Consider the following 16,542-nt stretch of genomic DNA (forward strand, 5'->3'; position numbering starts at 1 on the left):
TGCTGTACAGGATATGTCTCTGATCAGAATCCTAGTTGGTCATTAAACTCTAGGAAGTGGCTTGCATTAAGATTATTGTTGCCATTATAAATTGAAAGTGGAATGGGAGATGGAGTTAATAATTGTGGGTTATTCTGTAGATGATACAAACCAACATATCAGATCAAGTTGTATCATCTCAACATTCCATTCAGTTTATAATATTTACACTAGTATCTTCTTAACAACTTAAGTGGTGAAAATGGCATAGCTCTGCTAAATAGGCTAAACTCAATTATGTAGAAGTATAAGACATCACTTCAATTTTTCAGATTTACCAAGCCATATGGTCTTAACTCATTGCATGTATTAGATTTTTGAAAGTATTTGTGTTCAGGCTCTATAAAATCTCCACTGTGGCGACAGTGTATTAGGACAAGTGTCCTGTAGTCTAGGTCTGTCTTACCAGGAGGGGAAGAGTTCTGTAACAGACTTGGCACTGCATCAGTAGAAGGAAGCCATGTGAGTGGTTTGTAGGAGAAAAGTTCTGAACTACGTTGGGTTCAGTTATTCAGTAGTGTAATACAGCAACAGTAGTGACAGGAGACTGTGCCTGTGGGGTAATCTTCCCACATTAAAAATGTAAGCTCTTCAGATCAAAAGAAGGTATTGAGTACGTTCCTAGCTTTTACGTTCTTTTGCAATGTTATTAATAAAAAATGGTAGAAATTCCCTGACAGATGTGAAGATTTCATCACTCACTAAAAATGGTTATACTATAAATGCCAACCTGCTGTCTTTCAAATGGTTAGGGAGTTGTGCTGCCAGAATCTTGTCAGTCTTTAAAAGTTGTCTAGTCTTTTAAGAATTTGACCAGTGGGTGTAAAACAACACTGTGAATAATCATGTTGTTTAGAAGACTCTTAGCAGTTTTATATTGTAACATTGGGAATGTTGAATCCTGTGTTTGCTTTTCCCGGACTTTCTTGATGTCTGAAGATGGAATTTAGAACTTTAATCAGTACTAGTACAGTTGGTGATGTTAAATATGTATTTTCTAGCCTGTGAAGTATTACTGATACAAGTATTCCTAATTAGTCTACTATAACAGTGGGTGGGTGAGTTTCCTATCATGCACAAGATTTCTACTTTGGAGGAAAGATGGGAGATGGAACTAAAACTAGCAATTGTTCAGTCACCAAGGTTACTCAAATGCACTTGAAAGAAAAGCTTTTAAGTTTGATACCCAGCCCACTTATAGGAATATAACTTTCATTATATAGTGCTCTTTTTTTTTGAAGCATTTAAAAAGTGGGAGCCTGCAATAGGAGCAGTAGAAGCAAATAAATATATAGATGCAAGCAAGGCATGCAGTGTTAAATCCTATATGTGCTTCGTGTGTTGTTTAATAATAGAAGAAACTTGAGACAGATTTTTACTCTGCCACTTCTCTGGTCTTCTGGTTCAAAGTACTTTGAAAGCTGCTTTAACTGATGGACTGAAGACAGTCATGGTATAGGAATGCACTGCTGTTCCTGTTGCCGTTCTGTCCAGTTGACAGGATGGTTGTAATTACCAGGCAGCATGTACTAGGAAACTTCTGAAGCCTTGGAAACTTTATTGGAAATTATTAAACTCAATATAATGCTGTTGTGAGTGAAGAAGGGATGGCTTAATCTAAAATGTGACCTTTCCCACCACGATTTAGCAGAAAAAAACTTGAGCATTATAATAAAACCAGCACAAGAAAATTCAAATACTGTGCTAATTCGACTACATGTAGTCAATAGCCTGGCCACTCTGTGCTGAGTCTGAATACACTTCTGAGGTCTTTATTGCATACAATGTAGGAAAAACTATTGAGCAATTGAACCTACACAGAAATGTAACTTCACTCATGTTACATGTCATAGTGTCAGGATATTGCACTGCGACTGAATGAGACATTTTTAGCAAGTGGAAGACATAGATCAGGCCTATGACCCTTCAGAATTAAAGGATTACGTTTACAATAATAATTTAAAAAAATACCTTCCTGTTCAGGAATTTTCTGGAAACTTAACCTGCTGACATTTTCCTGCAATATGAAATCATTTGCATCTCGCTTGCGGAAGCAATGTTTTTACTGAGATGGAAATCTTTTTGCTGGTTTTGCATCTAGCTTAAGGCTCTTGAATTGAACAGGTTTTTGATAACATTAACAGTTAAAGTAAGAAATAATGTATATAATATGTCTTCCAGATTTTATAGAGCATGTACAATAAAGATTGACATAATGAAGATTTAATATTTTATACTAAATACTTAAGACTATTACAGCATTGTGGAACTACATAAATAGCGGTGATAATCTTTAGCATCTGAGTTTAAGGATAGCGTTGTCAGTAACTTGCCATATATAGTTAGTTGTGTAACAAAGCTTATTAATTGTCTAACTTTCATATAAGGCGTAGTTCTCTCTTGTAACTTAGCACAACAGAACCATACATTATTTAGAAAGAATTCAGTGTATTTGAAATCTTAAAGCCTTTTAAAATACAAACCCAGCAGGTCTTTCCAATTACAGAATGTGACATGACATATTTCAAGTAGTAATTCAGGGTTTTCTCCAGCAATTACTTTTCTGTTACTGCTTCTTATAAAGTTAAAGGGAAGGTGTGGTTGGTGTATGTAGGGAGGATGTAAAGGACATAATTTCATATCTATCACTTCAATTTAAAGCTGCTTAAAACTTAATATAAAGCACCTTTCATGTAGTTCCTGTCTTACAAACCAGAAATGAGTAGAGAGTACAGTACATTTTTGTTGAATAGATTAATGTGAGTTTTCCTCTTGGAAGCACTTGTAAGTTGTGCACAGAGATGCTGGAAAGATAAGAATACCAGTAGTATGTCTTACACTTCAAAATTTACAGCCAAAATGAAAACCTGAACAAAGACAAATCTGAAAGCTTGTTCTATGTGTTTTAGAGGAATCTTTAAAAAAGTATGTAATTAACTATATCTAATGCTTATGCAGACACTTGCAGATTGGCAGCCTATAGATCCACTGAAGGATCAGTCTGTATTTAGCATCAGAACTGTTTTTAGCTTGGAGACAATAGTTGTGTGTAAGACTTCTTAAAAATGCAGTCACAGCCTTAAGCCAGGTCACTTTCAATTGTCTGCTATGGAAACATGCCCACCAAACTTACAGATAATTAAATTAACTCTTGCTTAAAATTTTTGATTCCTGCCATGTGTTTCCCAAACTGTTGTAATATATTTTGTGTTATAGTGGCAGTAAGGATGGCCTAGTAGAAGCAAAATTCTGCTTGGTATCTAGGTGAAAGTCTTGCATGCTGTCACACTGATTTGGTGACTGTTCAGTTGTTTATGATGATCAGCAGGTCTGACTTCTTTTCTGTCTTCAGCTTATGAAGAAGGTCTGATGCGATACTTGATGTACTGAATGATTATATATGGCTTTGGTATTTATGACTTGTAACCAATGGCTATCTGTGGAACAACCTATGAAGTATATATTTCAAAACTTCAGGTTGAGAGATAAAGTTCCATTATGTGTATTCATGATCTTTTTTGAGTCACGGGTGTATTCCCATTTGCTGGATGGTGCTATTGGAGTTACAGAACATAGTCTGCCAGAGCTGCACAAGTGTCTACTAAATGACACTCATTGCTGACTTCTCTGAGAGGCTGTCAGCATACCTTTTCTTAAAAAAAAAAAAAAAAAAAAAGGTAGTTTCAGGTTGATTTAGTGCAAACTGACAAGCTGTCACCAGGAAAGTTGGTAGTCTTCTGCAAACTTTAATGAATCTAGCAATTGAGAGGATGTGAAGACAATTATTTTGGCTGATACATAAGAAACTAGCCCTACAAAGAAAAAAAACAACTGATGAGTGATGAATTTAATCAGGTGGTTCTGTGGTCAGTCACTAAATCCAATTTTGAGTTGGAGGGAGGGGAAAAAGTCTGGAGCTGAGGTAGAACAACTCTTTTCAGCCACTTGATTTATTTTTTTTTTTTAATTAGCTTAGCTATGCTTTAAAATCATATCTATAAGTAGAGACAGCAAGATCCCCAGCAGAGGTTAGTCTACATTAGTGTTACCCCAAATTGGGATAGCGTTAGTTTAAATGTAGTTTTGTGTTTCATTAGAGAGAAGAGTGAAAACCGATGTCAGTAGCCAGCAATAAGCTCAAAGTCTATACTTGTCAAATCAGATATTCATTTGCATCGTTTAGTATTTTGCAGGGGTTCAAGTTTTCGTAAACTGTAGCAGTCTAAGCACCCTAACTAAAACTCAGCTGCTGTCCCAGCTTAGTGTAAGAACGTGAACTGAGGAGGCACAAAAGGGCAAGTCAACTAAGTTAAATAATCTTAAGACATCAATAGATAGGCCTCTGCAAAAAATCTTAAGTACTTAGCCACCGTGTTCTGTTTGGCACTATTTTTTATCCAGACCGTTTTGCTATGAGGCTTTTGTGGCTTATCTGACCAGTGAGATCTTTGTTTTCCAAGTTTCAAGTTCTTTCCTGATTTTTTTTTTTTTTTTTTTTTTTCCCCACTGAAATGATACTGGTTTTTTTTTGTGTTCCGTTCAGTCCTGTTAGCACAGGATGTGTTTGGATGCATGGTCTGCATTCCTATTTGTGAATCAGAGGGACTGTGGCAACAGTGGGAGCTGACCTGAACCACCTTGCCCAACTGGTGAAACTTATAAACAGGTGTTTGAAAGCATCTAGAAACATCTATTGGTGGTCTAAGATTGGAATACAACTCTGAATTACTCAGCAGATAGGTTCCTGTGGGGTTCAAGGAAAAATATTTGTGCTTTTTGTGCTTTAGAGATACTCTTACTTTTTCAACGGTGTCTGCAATTTGTATTACTCCATGAGGTGAAAGAGGCAATTTTGGTATTTCCTTAGCTACTGAGATGGCAGCCATTAATGACACTAATGTGGTGCAAAATACTTTCTTTAGAAGAGTTTCTGGGACAATATGCTGTATCCCTTTTACAAGTAGGAATGCATCTAAAGCAGCTTTCAGAGAAAAATCAGTGTTTTTTATTGCTTCTATGAACTTCATTAAACATAACTGACTGTCCAAACCATTTCCAGTTAGCGCTGGGTTGTTCTGCTCCTCCCTCTACTTAAAATGATCAGTGTGGGCTGCTATAAGGATCAATTTGGAAGCAGTTCTGAAAGATGGAAATACCTTGAGCACCCAAAGCAGAAATTTAACATTAGGTTATGTGGTACTAGTTACTACTTAATAATATTGGGTGTTACAGTGCTAGCAGTAGTAATTTGAAACAATTTTCTTGTCATGAATGTGGGAACTTTGATTCTGGATAACTTGCATTTTTTTGGGGTCCACTTCAGATAGTCTGGGAGAGAAACTTGCCCAAATTGATCCTTATAACATAGTTTCTCCATACTCCAGGTTATGGTTTTGTAGAGTTGCTTCCTTGGCGTATTAAGGGATGATGGAAGGTTATTTCTGCATATTTGGAAGTAGCATGGAACTAATCACTTAACTTGGCAGGATCTACTATGGTCTTTCTATGCCCTTAAATATTTTCCTGCCCTTTGCAAAAGCAGTAGGGATAATGGGCTAAGCCGTATTTCTGGTGGTTTTAAGCCTTGATCTTTTAGTCACCATAGTAAACCAGTTTTATTACAGAGATCTGGTGTCTTGCACAGTGTGCAGGAAGATCGGGGAACTTACTCCCTTGCTTAAAGTTGTTGGGTGTGTATGTTCTGCACTGTGCAATTTGACTCTCTTGTCAAGTTGTGTTGTTCAGAACAGCTAGATACTCCAGTATGTGGAAAAGTGTTCTGTGTTTGTCCTGAACAAAGAGTTACCAACAGAAGACAATGGGGTTTTTTCACTAAAAAAGATAAGAGATTATAACTTATGGTTGCACTGGGAAGTAGGGTTAGAAAAAAAGGACTGTCCTATAATTTCTGATTCTATATAAAGGTTGGACAGCCACAGTCCCCTTTAATAATATGCAGAAATACCCTATTGATCTAATATAACATGCAGAGCGAGGTGGGATATGTTAACATAGGGGTGTGGGGTTGAAGGGTTAAAAACCTCAAAATCTTACTGTCTGTCTTGTTTGAACTAATCTTTACCACTGTAACCTGTACATTCCATGCCTTGGACTGTAGGATGATGAAAACAATAACACGTCTTCATAAGGCCATGATGGTATTAGAATACTTTACAAGCAATTCTTGGATCTGGAATACTGAAAATATGACTATGCTAATGAACCAGCTAAACCCTGAAGACAAAAAGGCAAGTAGCTGTGTGATGTGGGCATGGGGACTGAAAGTGAAATATAAGCCCCTTTATTCAAGACTGAGTAAGGACATGAGCTGGTGATGCTGCTTACTATCATGTGGAGCTAATCCTAGTACTAACTCAGCACCAGAGATTCCTGTCGCATCCTTTCAGTTGTGCCAGGGCTGTGTTGTAAGTTATAGCTCATTGATTTGATCAGACATGAGGAAGGGCAGGACCCCTTGGAAGGAGGCCTGATGTAAAAGGTGATTGTCTTCGGAGTGGCCAGATCACGTGATCCGGTGTTGGTCATAGATCAACCAAGTGGCCAAGCTGTTAGGGTTTTCCCTAAGTCATGAATAAAACAAGGATTTACTACTTGACTGGTGTCTCTTTTCTGAGGAACGGGAGGTGGATTTTTGAAAGACTTTTTTGCTTGTTTTTAAACTAGTAAGCTTTTATATACTCTTCTTGTGCTCTGGTCAGTCACATGTATCTAAAGAAATGCAAGTGTAACTTCTCTCGCTTCTTTCTGAAGTGCACTCTTGCTGTGTGACTAAAATTGCCCCATGCAGGGGGGAAAGTGTAACAGAAGCAGGATGACACAGAAGTCCTGAAGATCAGTGAGGAAGAAGGAAAAGTGTTGAGTGCAGGGTCTGAGTAAGAGTAAATGAAAGAGCTCAAAGGAAAAATCTTAGGCTTCCCACTATGTGCTGTTGACTATCCGTGAGCCTCTATTTTGGTGCTCTATTTTACCAGTCCCAAACTAACAGAAATACTTGTGTGGTGGGTTGATCCTGGCTGGATGCCAGGTGCCCACTGGAGCTGCTTTGTCACTCCCCTCCTCACTGGGCATGGGAGGGAAAATGTAAGTAGAGGGTCATGGATCAAGATAAGGACAGGAAGAGATCACTCACCAATTACAGTCATGAGTAAAAGAGACTCTCTTTGGAGAAATTGATATCGTTTATTACCAATTAAATCAGAGTAGGGTAATGAGAAATAAACCTAAGCCTTAAAAGCTCCTTCCTCCACCTCTCCCTGCTTCCCAAGCTTAACTTTACTCATGATTTCTCTACCTCTTCCCCCAAGTGACACAGGGGGCCGGGGAGTGGGAGTTGCAGTCAGTCCATCACATGTCTCTGCTGTTCCTTCTTCCTCAGGGGGAGGGTTCCTCACTGCCCTGCTCCAGTGTGGGGTCCCACAGGACAGCTCTCCACAAACTTCTCCAACATGGGTCCTTCCCACGGGCTTCAGTTCTTCACACCCTGCCCCAGCCTGGGTCCCCCGCAGGGTCACACCTCCTGCCAGCAAACCTGCTCCAGCTTGGGCTCCTCTCCCCATGGGGCCACAGGTCCTGCCTGGAGCTGCTCCAGCACAGGCTGCCCACGGGGTCACAGCCTCCTTTGGGCACCCACCTGCTCCAGCGGGGGGTCTCCATGAGCTGCAGGTGGGGATCTGCCCCACATTAACCTCCGTGGGCTGAGGGCACAGCCTGCCTCACCGTGGGCTTCACCGCGGGCTGTCGGGGAATCTCTGCTCCGGTGCCTGGAGCCCCTCCTGCCCCTCCTTCTGCACTGACCGGGGGGGCTGCAGGGTTGTTACTCTCACATATTCACATTCCCCTCTCTGGCTGCAGTACCACAGTTTTCTTTTTTCCCTTCTTAATTACGCTATCCTAGAGACACCACCACTGTTGCTGAAGGGCTCAGCTTTGGCCAGCAGCAAGTCCATCTTGGAGCTGGCAGGCATTGGCTCTATTGGATATGGGGGGAAGCTTCTAGTAGCTTCTCAGAAGCCACCCCTGTAGCTCCCCCTGCTACCACAACCTTGCCACTCAAACCCAATACAACCTGGATGAGCCTAGCTGGTTTGCCCTAGTGGCTAGTATTGACCAAAACTATCTGATTCCTGCATGGGTGCCTGTGCTGCCAGATTCTCACCTCCCTGCCCCTCATCGCAGGGAAAAGTGGTGCAAATCTTACTGGATTCTTTCCAACTTACTCAAAATGTGTTTGTGCAGTAGTGAAGCTGTAATGGAACGGAGTCATTCCCCACCCCTGCGATGACTCACAGGAAGATACCTATATGTGTTAAAGTATTGCAACAGAGGTCAATCTCTGCCTTCCCCCCCCGCCCTTCGTTTCTGCTATAGTTTTGCTGGTTAATATTTAGCAGAATAAAAATCACTAGTCAGTTTTAAGAGACTCAAATTCCCTTATGCATTTGAAACAGTTTTCTGATCTTTAAAGTGTCTTTCCTATTCAAGCGTTTTGCAGAATCTAGTTCTGTAAATAAGAAAAGGCGCCCAACTTCTAAATAAACTTTCTAGAAGTAGGAAATAGAATAGCTTTCGGTGATTCTTGTGTGGAGAAGATTTCCACTCTTTCCCCCTTCAAACCCCGCCCCCCCCCCCCCCCCCAGCAACCTGAATTCAGGAAAAGTTTTAAAAAACAAAACCAAAGTAACTCCAGAGCTTTGGGCTGTTAGGATTTTCAAATAGCTGGATTTCCAATAAGATGTACATACAGCAATAAAGAAATAGTTGAAATTATGGTTGAAACTTTACTGTCTTTACTTTTTACATTCTTGCTATGATGATATGTTACAGAAAATAATTGAGAGATTCTGATAACTTGCCAGTACTGGAAGGCTGTTAATTGTGTATGTATTTTACATCACAACTGGAACTACACACTGACCTTTAACTTACAAACAATGCTAAATTACAGAGGCTTGTTCTGAGGGATTGTCTTCATAACTGTAATGGCTTTAATAGGTTTATTTTTCACCATATAACACACCGGCTATGCGGTTAAGCAGCTTATTTGGAAGCATGGACTTGGGAATTCACTGTATGTGTAACAACTTTTAAAGCTGAATACGGTTTCACTGCACGAAACTGTGTACTTGTCTCTCGTTCCTTAATGGTCCTGCTTATTCTATTACCTGAAACAAAATTGGCAAAGTTAAAAACCTAGGAAAATCTTGGTATTCATTGGGACTTAAATGGGCTGTTATTGTAGAATCTTGAGGTGAGGAAATCTATACATCAGTGAAAACCTTGAGTTGTAAATTTACTGTAGTAACTTCCTCTCCTGAGGAAGATACTCACATGGTTGTTCCTAAAATATATTGGTGCAACTATAAGCACAGCTAAAAAATCTGCATTTATTGAACAGTGAACTTGGCACAGAGTATTGTTTATTCTATAACACATTGGAATTGTTTTATTGCTTAAAAGGAAACAACATAATATAAAACCCAGTCATTGCTAGAATGGAGATCCTTACAGACAGACAAAGTGCGAAAGCAGTGCACTTGGAAGTGAGGGAAGAATATAACTGCTGAGGAGCAAAAGTAAGGCATGAAATAGTTGAAATTTGGAAGAGATACTATAAGAATCTGCTGGTTGAGTCAGAAAAGGAATCTAAATCTAGATCATTCTTACATTTAAGGACAAGGTAACTTTTTTGCATAGAAGACATTTGAATTATCTGGTGTAAAGGCATTTTTTTTTTCCTTTAAATTACTGTATATAGCAGGTGAATTTTTAGATGACTAACAGTGAAAGATTTTATTTTATGCAGACCTTTAATTTTGATGTTCGACAACTACATTGGGCTGAGTACATGGAAAATTACTGCATGGGAACAAAGAAATATGTGCTGAATGAAGAAATGTCTGGCCTCCCTGCAGCTAGGAAACACTTGAATAAGTAAGCATAAGTTTTTGTTTTCCTCTGTTTAAATTTTCTGTGTTCTCCTGCCCTTGTCAAATTTTGCTTATCCATATTATGACTTAATTGTGTTTTATAGTACCTGTTTAGGTCCTGTGCCATTGTTCAGTTCCAGTCCAGTGGTCTGAAGCGTTTTCTAAAGAAGTCAGATGACATCTGTCATCTTTTATTTGTTGCTCTCAGTATTAATAGTTACAGTATTAGGTTGGGATTATGGTTGTAGCTCTGATCACTAGTGTATGCAGTAGTCCAGGTTTCTAATTTTTTTTTTTTTCTACCCAAGTATCTTTTGGAGGGTAAAAAGGTACACAGTAACACAAAGGTCAGAATGGCTTGTTTGGTTAAGGAATTTTAGTAGAACAATAGTTGTTTCTTCTGGGAATATGATCTTTTGAACCAGGCAAGTAAACAGGCATGGACTCCCCACTTCAGAACAGGAAACTTTGATGTTGGTGCTCTAATGTGACCCCTTTTTTCTGTGGCTTAACTCCTCCAATTTGAATGCACTTTACTGTCCAGAATTTTACTGGCACAGTTGCCCTTGTTTTGTTATTGGCTGATTCATAAAGCTGGTTGTAGACTTTTTTACTTTAAAGTGAAGGAGAAGTGATTAATTTTGTTCTGCAATACGACTTCACCTCTGCTATCCTGATAACACAAAGAAAAATTGTGTAGTTCACTACTTGTGTTATTCGTCTAAAGACAAGGATTTGCAGTTGTAGAGTAAATTGGTGTGATGTGTTACAATGTCAAATATACTTTTGAAAGATGATAATCTGTGATTATGGTGGGAATAGCTGAAGAGGTGTTCCCTTCTGTTTTTTGGTTTTTTTTTAAATTTAGATGCTGTTAAAAAATGCATAGGAGTTATACAGTTGTTATTCTTTGTACAAAAGATTGTACAAAAAATAACATGAGAAATAGCCTTGTACTGGAACAGCATCAGGTTGACCGCAGTTCTTGTTTTCTAAGTAGATTGTTTTGCAACAGGTTTAGATTCTAACATGTATTTATTTTGAGGCATGAAGTTGGTCTCTTCTGTTACCATCTAGCTCTTAACTCCGCTGCTTCAATATTAACCAGATTTGGCAGTGTAGGGGACCTGGCTTCTCTAGGGAGCTACTGAGTGTAATTTCTGCATATTGAGATGTGGGCTTTACGTTATGTAATGGAGAAGTTTATACTATTTTTTTCTACAAATAAGGTACGTAGAGGAAGGTCTAGCTATAGTAACACTCAGCCTTGTAAAAAAAGATGAGGGCAGTGAGTATTTCCGTAAAAAGAGCTGCCTTTGAAATACAAATTTTCATTCTCTACTGAACCAAAGAGATTGCTCCGTGTCTGAGAAATCTGAGCAAATTCTGGTTGCTTTTTGTCTTGATGCTTCCATCTTTACATGTGAGAGGATTGCTAGAAGTCATGGTTGCCCTGAAAGGATACTTAGTTTCTCCTAATCTTTAAATATAGTTCCCTGAGAAGGAAGGAGTTTAAAATTGCAGTTAAGACTCTGGGCACTGTGGCTGGAAAATCCTATGATTTTTTTGTTTTGTCAGCATCAGTTGGCATTCCTTCTACACATACGTGAAGTTTTAAATATGTGGACGGGTGGAGGGGAGTTGATACTGTTAAATATTTCCTTGGTTTTGGGGTGGATGGCAGCCCTCCATAGGTAAGTTACCATGTCTATGACCTTTAAGAGGTTTTTATCAGGCAGCTATAAAGCAGAATTACATGTGGTTAGCTACAGGGCTGACTGTGTCTTAGTTTTCATGTGTTCCACTTTTCAGCAGTGAACTATGGAAAAGCCTTCTCTGTCTGGCCCTTCACTTATCAGCTGACGTCTGTCATTGACTTAATGGCATTCATAATGTATCTTGAGATGGATAGATAAATTCTACATTAGAAGTTAGTTTTTAGTGGTTTTTTTCCTGTAGTCTTGGTACCTTGACTTTTAATGATTTCTTTTGTTTTCCCTTAGGTTGAGGAATATACGCTATGGCTTCAATACAGTTCTTGTGATCCTGATTTGGCGTATCTTTATTGCAAGATCACAAATGGCAAGAAATATCTGGTACTTTGTGGTTAGTCTGTGTTACAAGTTCCTCTCCTACTTCAGAGCCTCCAGTACTATGAGATACTGAAGAAGAGAATTTAGCATTAGGACATCTATGCACATGGTGGTCTAACTGCACAAAGCCTGTAACATGTAGTCATCTCACATTTTGTAAAAGCATAATTTCATCTTAAATTTGAGTGCAAAATATACAGTATGGTATATGTAATGCTAGTTGTGCATCTTCCTGGAAACAGAGAAAATAAAATGGTCAAGTGCCAGGTTGAATTGGCATTAGACAAGCATTTAAATAACTTTAATTCTTTGACCTGGGGAAAACCTTTTAGACCACTGACCAACATAACTGTGCAATTTGGAACGTGTTTGATTGAAATCTGCCTTAACATGAATTTTTTTTTTTTTTAAGTTTTACTTCACATTGAGCGAGATAAATACTGACTTAGTAGTTGCTAGTTGCTGTAGACCTATTTATTTAAAATTCTAAATCGTAAAGGGTTTTGCAAGTTGCAAAAGTGTATAAATGATGGTGGATATCCTGAAAAAAAAAGTTTAGGGGCTTTTGTAATTGGCCTTTACTTTTTGCCACTTCTTCCCTTATTCTCAAGGTAGAGATGCAACAGTGGTGCCTACTTTGCTTTTTGAAAAAAAAAAAAAGAAAAAACAACAGAAGAAAGCCCAAAACCTAATCTTTCAACCTTCCTTAATTACTGAAAAGCCTTTTGTCTGATCTGGTCTTCAGAATGCATTTAATGATTCAGTTGTGTGCTCAAAACTGGCTGCATTCGACTTGTGTTTGTCAGCATGAACAGTCCGCTTCTCTGAAAGTTGAGTTGATCCTATCATTGGGTAGATAAAAGGAAATGTAACCCTGAGGGGGGCAAAAATAAAGTCATTGACTGTCTTTTTTTTTTTTTTTTTTAAATGATTTTTATTGGGAACACAGAGCCAGCACTTGCTTGTTACACTTCTGACTTCAAAAAGTAATTGTATTTGAAAGGAATTTATGATGCTTAGTTGCTGTTTCTATTACTGGTGATAGCTGGACAAACTATAGGCTTTCATTAAGAGATACACCTGTTTTAAAATTCTAAGCAATGTTAGCAAATACTTCATGAATTATTTTTTTAAAATCTGAGCTATGAATTTTGATGCATGAACAACACCAATGCGTAAGCACACTTTCTCATCCCTACCCCAGTAAAACCTCTCATTTTATGGGGCAAGCAGAGCAAATGTGTCAACATGAAAGTATGACATGAAAGTATGTTAACAATTCTTCCACCTATCTTTTAACTCTTGTGAAATTGCTAGGTTTAAACTTGAAGTAATGTGGGTTTCATGCATGTTAATTTTTTTCACTAGGGAAAACATCTGTAACAATAGCAGGTTGTAAGAAGAGATTGAGTCCTTGTTTAAGGCTGTACATGAAGATCCCTTTAAATTTTGGTTGCACAGAATTCTGAGAACACCTTAATGTTCCTTTAATTGATGCACTGACCACCACCCTTGCCCAGTGTTTGTTTATTAAAATCAGCTTATACTGATGAATATGTTCTTGAATCTGCTTGGAAAGGCAAATAATTACTTAATTACATAAGAGATAGATTATACTTGCCCTTGGTAGTTTTTTTGTCTGATTTGAATTAAGTATGTAAAGAACTTATTTTGCTATTCTTGTGAAAACACTTTCTTTAAAGAGAACACCTTTCACACAGGTGTATATCTCATCTTGAAAAGATACTGGCTTCCTTGTCGAAGCTAAATATTCTGTAGTAAGTAGTTAAGCTGTAATTCCTTTTTAAAATTACTTGTGTATATATAAAGCTAGTGATGAAAAGCCTAAATGGTCTAGGACCACACCTTGTGTGAGAGACCTCTGACTGTGGCTGAAAATAAATTATGGCTTCTGTGATTGAAGATGTTACACTTAAACTAAGTACATTAGGTGTATTACACTTCTAGTTGCCTCCCCAAGTATCTTACTAGACCTGAAAGTATGCTTAAGCATTCCTGCATTGTAGATTTTTTTTCCAGAGGTGCCTACTATCTAATGACACCCCTTGTCCCATGTTGGCATGTGGCTGAAGTTTGCAAAAGACAGATACGTCATATTCTGAAAATGATTCTGTGAAGGAATTCACTTATGAATTTCGGTTTTTATAACTATACACATGATACTTCTAATGTTGATTTGTTAATACTGAGAGCTATGAAGCCAATTAACTGATGATTTCTGGTCCAAACCACTGCTTAGAAATATATTCTTTTGAATAAATAATGAAGAAAAGAATTACTTTGAACAAAAGGATATACAACCTCTACTCTTTAAACATTTGCCAATTTAGAAACCAAATTTTTTTCCCTCTTTGGAGACTGTGTTTCTGTGCACTATTGGTATCTTACACAAATGCATCGGTCATTCTATTTAACTGACAATAGATTCAGTGTCACATTTATTACATTAGTTTTGTCAGTCTGTGAAATTCTATGTGAAACTGCTGGGTTTTTTTTCCATATCAAAACCCTGTTCTCTTTGCAGTTCTTCATACCAGTGTGTGAACGTAACAGATGTCAATCAGAAATACGGCGGAAATGTATTTTGATACAGTAAGCTAGACTGACTGTACTGACTAGCAAGTTACAGGATGTATTCCAGTTAGTTATATAGGAAGAAGAGCAGTCTGAAACAACATGATCACTTAACAGCTACTGGTATTTAAATTTGGGACCAGGAAAAAAAATTACATTTTTCTGTAATGTTTTTCTCTGCTGTAGGAACAGGTGTTTGGAAACAAATGCTGAATCTGTGAGCTTTTATAAGACATAAACAGAAATATTGGGTGCCTTTGTTTGTAAACCAAAAATAAACAGATCCCTTGAAAGTGGTGTTACAGTGTTTGTTGTATTTTTGCATGTTATTAGTGTTAATTTCTGGAAAATAACTGGATAGTGCAAATGTCATCTTGGTATACGTGAACATGCTCTTTCCTCTGTGAGAAACTTTGAAAATCAAGTTTATGACTAATACTGCATTTTAAAAAGCAAAACAAAAACTTTCAGAATCAACCCCCCCCAAAACAACAAACAAAACTCCCAAAACTCTATACCTTCATGGGGTGATATCAAAACACATGATGAGGTGTGCTTGGTCATGGTGACTTTCTTGTATGTCAGCTAGTTTTCTCCTTGCCTGTTTATTTGTAGCATTTGTTTCAAATTTACTTAAATAGATGGGTGCTTTTTCATGTGGTTTTGCAGTAGATTCTGGATTAACATTTTAAGGAATTGCAAGCAACTGTAGCTATTGGTAGCATCTACATTTTGTGGGGAGGATTGATATGGTAGCATTAAGTTAGTGCGTCACAAAAATGGCTTGTTATTTTGTTTTTTAACCTTAATTTCTTGGAATCCTCAGATTTCATGAATTTGTCCTTTTTATTAAGAGCACACTTCTAGAGATCATGCATGAGCTGTAAGCTGTGGTTTAGGGGTCTACCAGTTTTAAAGCTTTCCTTGACTTTAAGACTTAAACTACCAAATATAGATGGGTTTTGTTGGTCTCTTTAGTTGATTAAAAATTGGGAGCAAGGAACAAAAAAAAGTTTTAAGATGTTATCCCTTCTGTGTCTTGTGCTGTTAAACATCTTGCCCTTTCTTCATAGTACAGTATTACATCGTACGTTGTTCAAAAACAAGGAACAGGTTTATAGAGGTAATCTGGATCTGAGAAGTAACCCTGTGCAGAGCTGGGAAGTATAAATTTTCATCATGTTACATATTTCACAATCTGCTGAGCAGACTTTAAACAAATGAAGAAAAGTTACCAAAGTGGTTGCTTTGGAGAAATGTAAGTAAGTGAATTGCTTTAAAGTGTATTCTTGCTGTTTGTCATTTTTTTTGTGCTGAAGTATGTGCAACTTATTTTGTCCAGCCTGGTGACATTCACTGTGTGTTTGAGTAAATCTAAAACTCTAAAATAGTTCCCGTGGAGCTGATATGAATTATGTGCTTGTGTATTTAATGTGCTGTACCATCAGAAATTTAGAAGCGAAGGCTGACAGGTCTCACCACTTTAAATTCTGTTTTCTTGCTCTCTTCTAGAGTATTCTTCAGAGCTGCTTCAGACAACTGTCCTCCTTTCTGTCTGCAGATGACTGCAAGTTAAAGGTTGATTAACCAAACTGTGAGCTGCTTCTCTACCATCTTGAACTAAATTTAACCCTGCTTCCAATTTCAAGATATTTATAAATGCTTTCCTCCCTAATGTTATCTTTGTACTTTTCTTCAGTGCAGAGTTGACATTCGCTTTGGCTTTCCCTGCTCTGCAACAAATATGACTCATTGATAGATAATTAGTAATTACGCAACTGTCTTTTCTGGAATATGGAACAATGACAGCTTTGAGCAGCTTTTATTCTTACTATGAGAAGCAGGAGGAACTGTGACTAATTGGTGAA

At 37.9% G+C, this 16,542-nt stretch overlaps 1 protein-coding gene across 3 annotated transcripts in view; it reads left to right on the forward strand.

Annotated features, from left to right (window-relative positions):
• The window catches only part of FAR1 (fatty acyl-CoA reductase 1), a 37,767-nt gene extending 24,768 nt beyond the window's left edge, over window positions 1–12,999 (forward strand). For 2 of the 3 annotated variants that reach the window (XM_055813992.1, XM_055813993.1), the window contains exons 10-12: window positions 6,158–6,287; window positions 9,863–9,990; window positions 11,990–12,999. In XM_055813992.1, coding sequence (XP_055669967.1) covers window positions 6,158–6,287; window positions 9,863–9,990; window positions 11,990–12,152 — 421 coding nt within the window. In that variant the 3' untranslated portion in view covers window positions 12,153–12,999. The remainder of the gene's footprint in view (window positions 1–6,157; window positions 6,288–9,862; window positions 9,991–11,989) is intronic. The other variant, XM_055813994.1, reaches the window with a different exon arrangement.
• Window positions 13,000–16,542: the final 3,543 nt, after the last annotated feature.

Source organism: Falco peregrinus, chromosome 9 (genome assembly GCF_023634155.1).
Source record: "Falco peregrinus isolate bFalPer1 chromosome 9, bFalPer1.pri, whole genome shotgun sequence".
In the NCBI taxonomy this organism is placed as follows: Eukaryota; Metazoa; Chordata; class Aves; order Falconiformes; family Falconidae; genus Falco; species Falco peregrinus.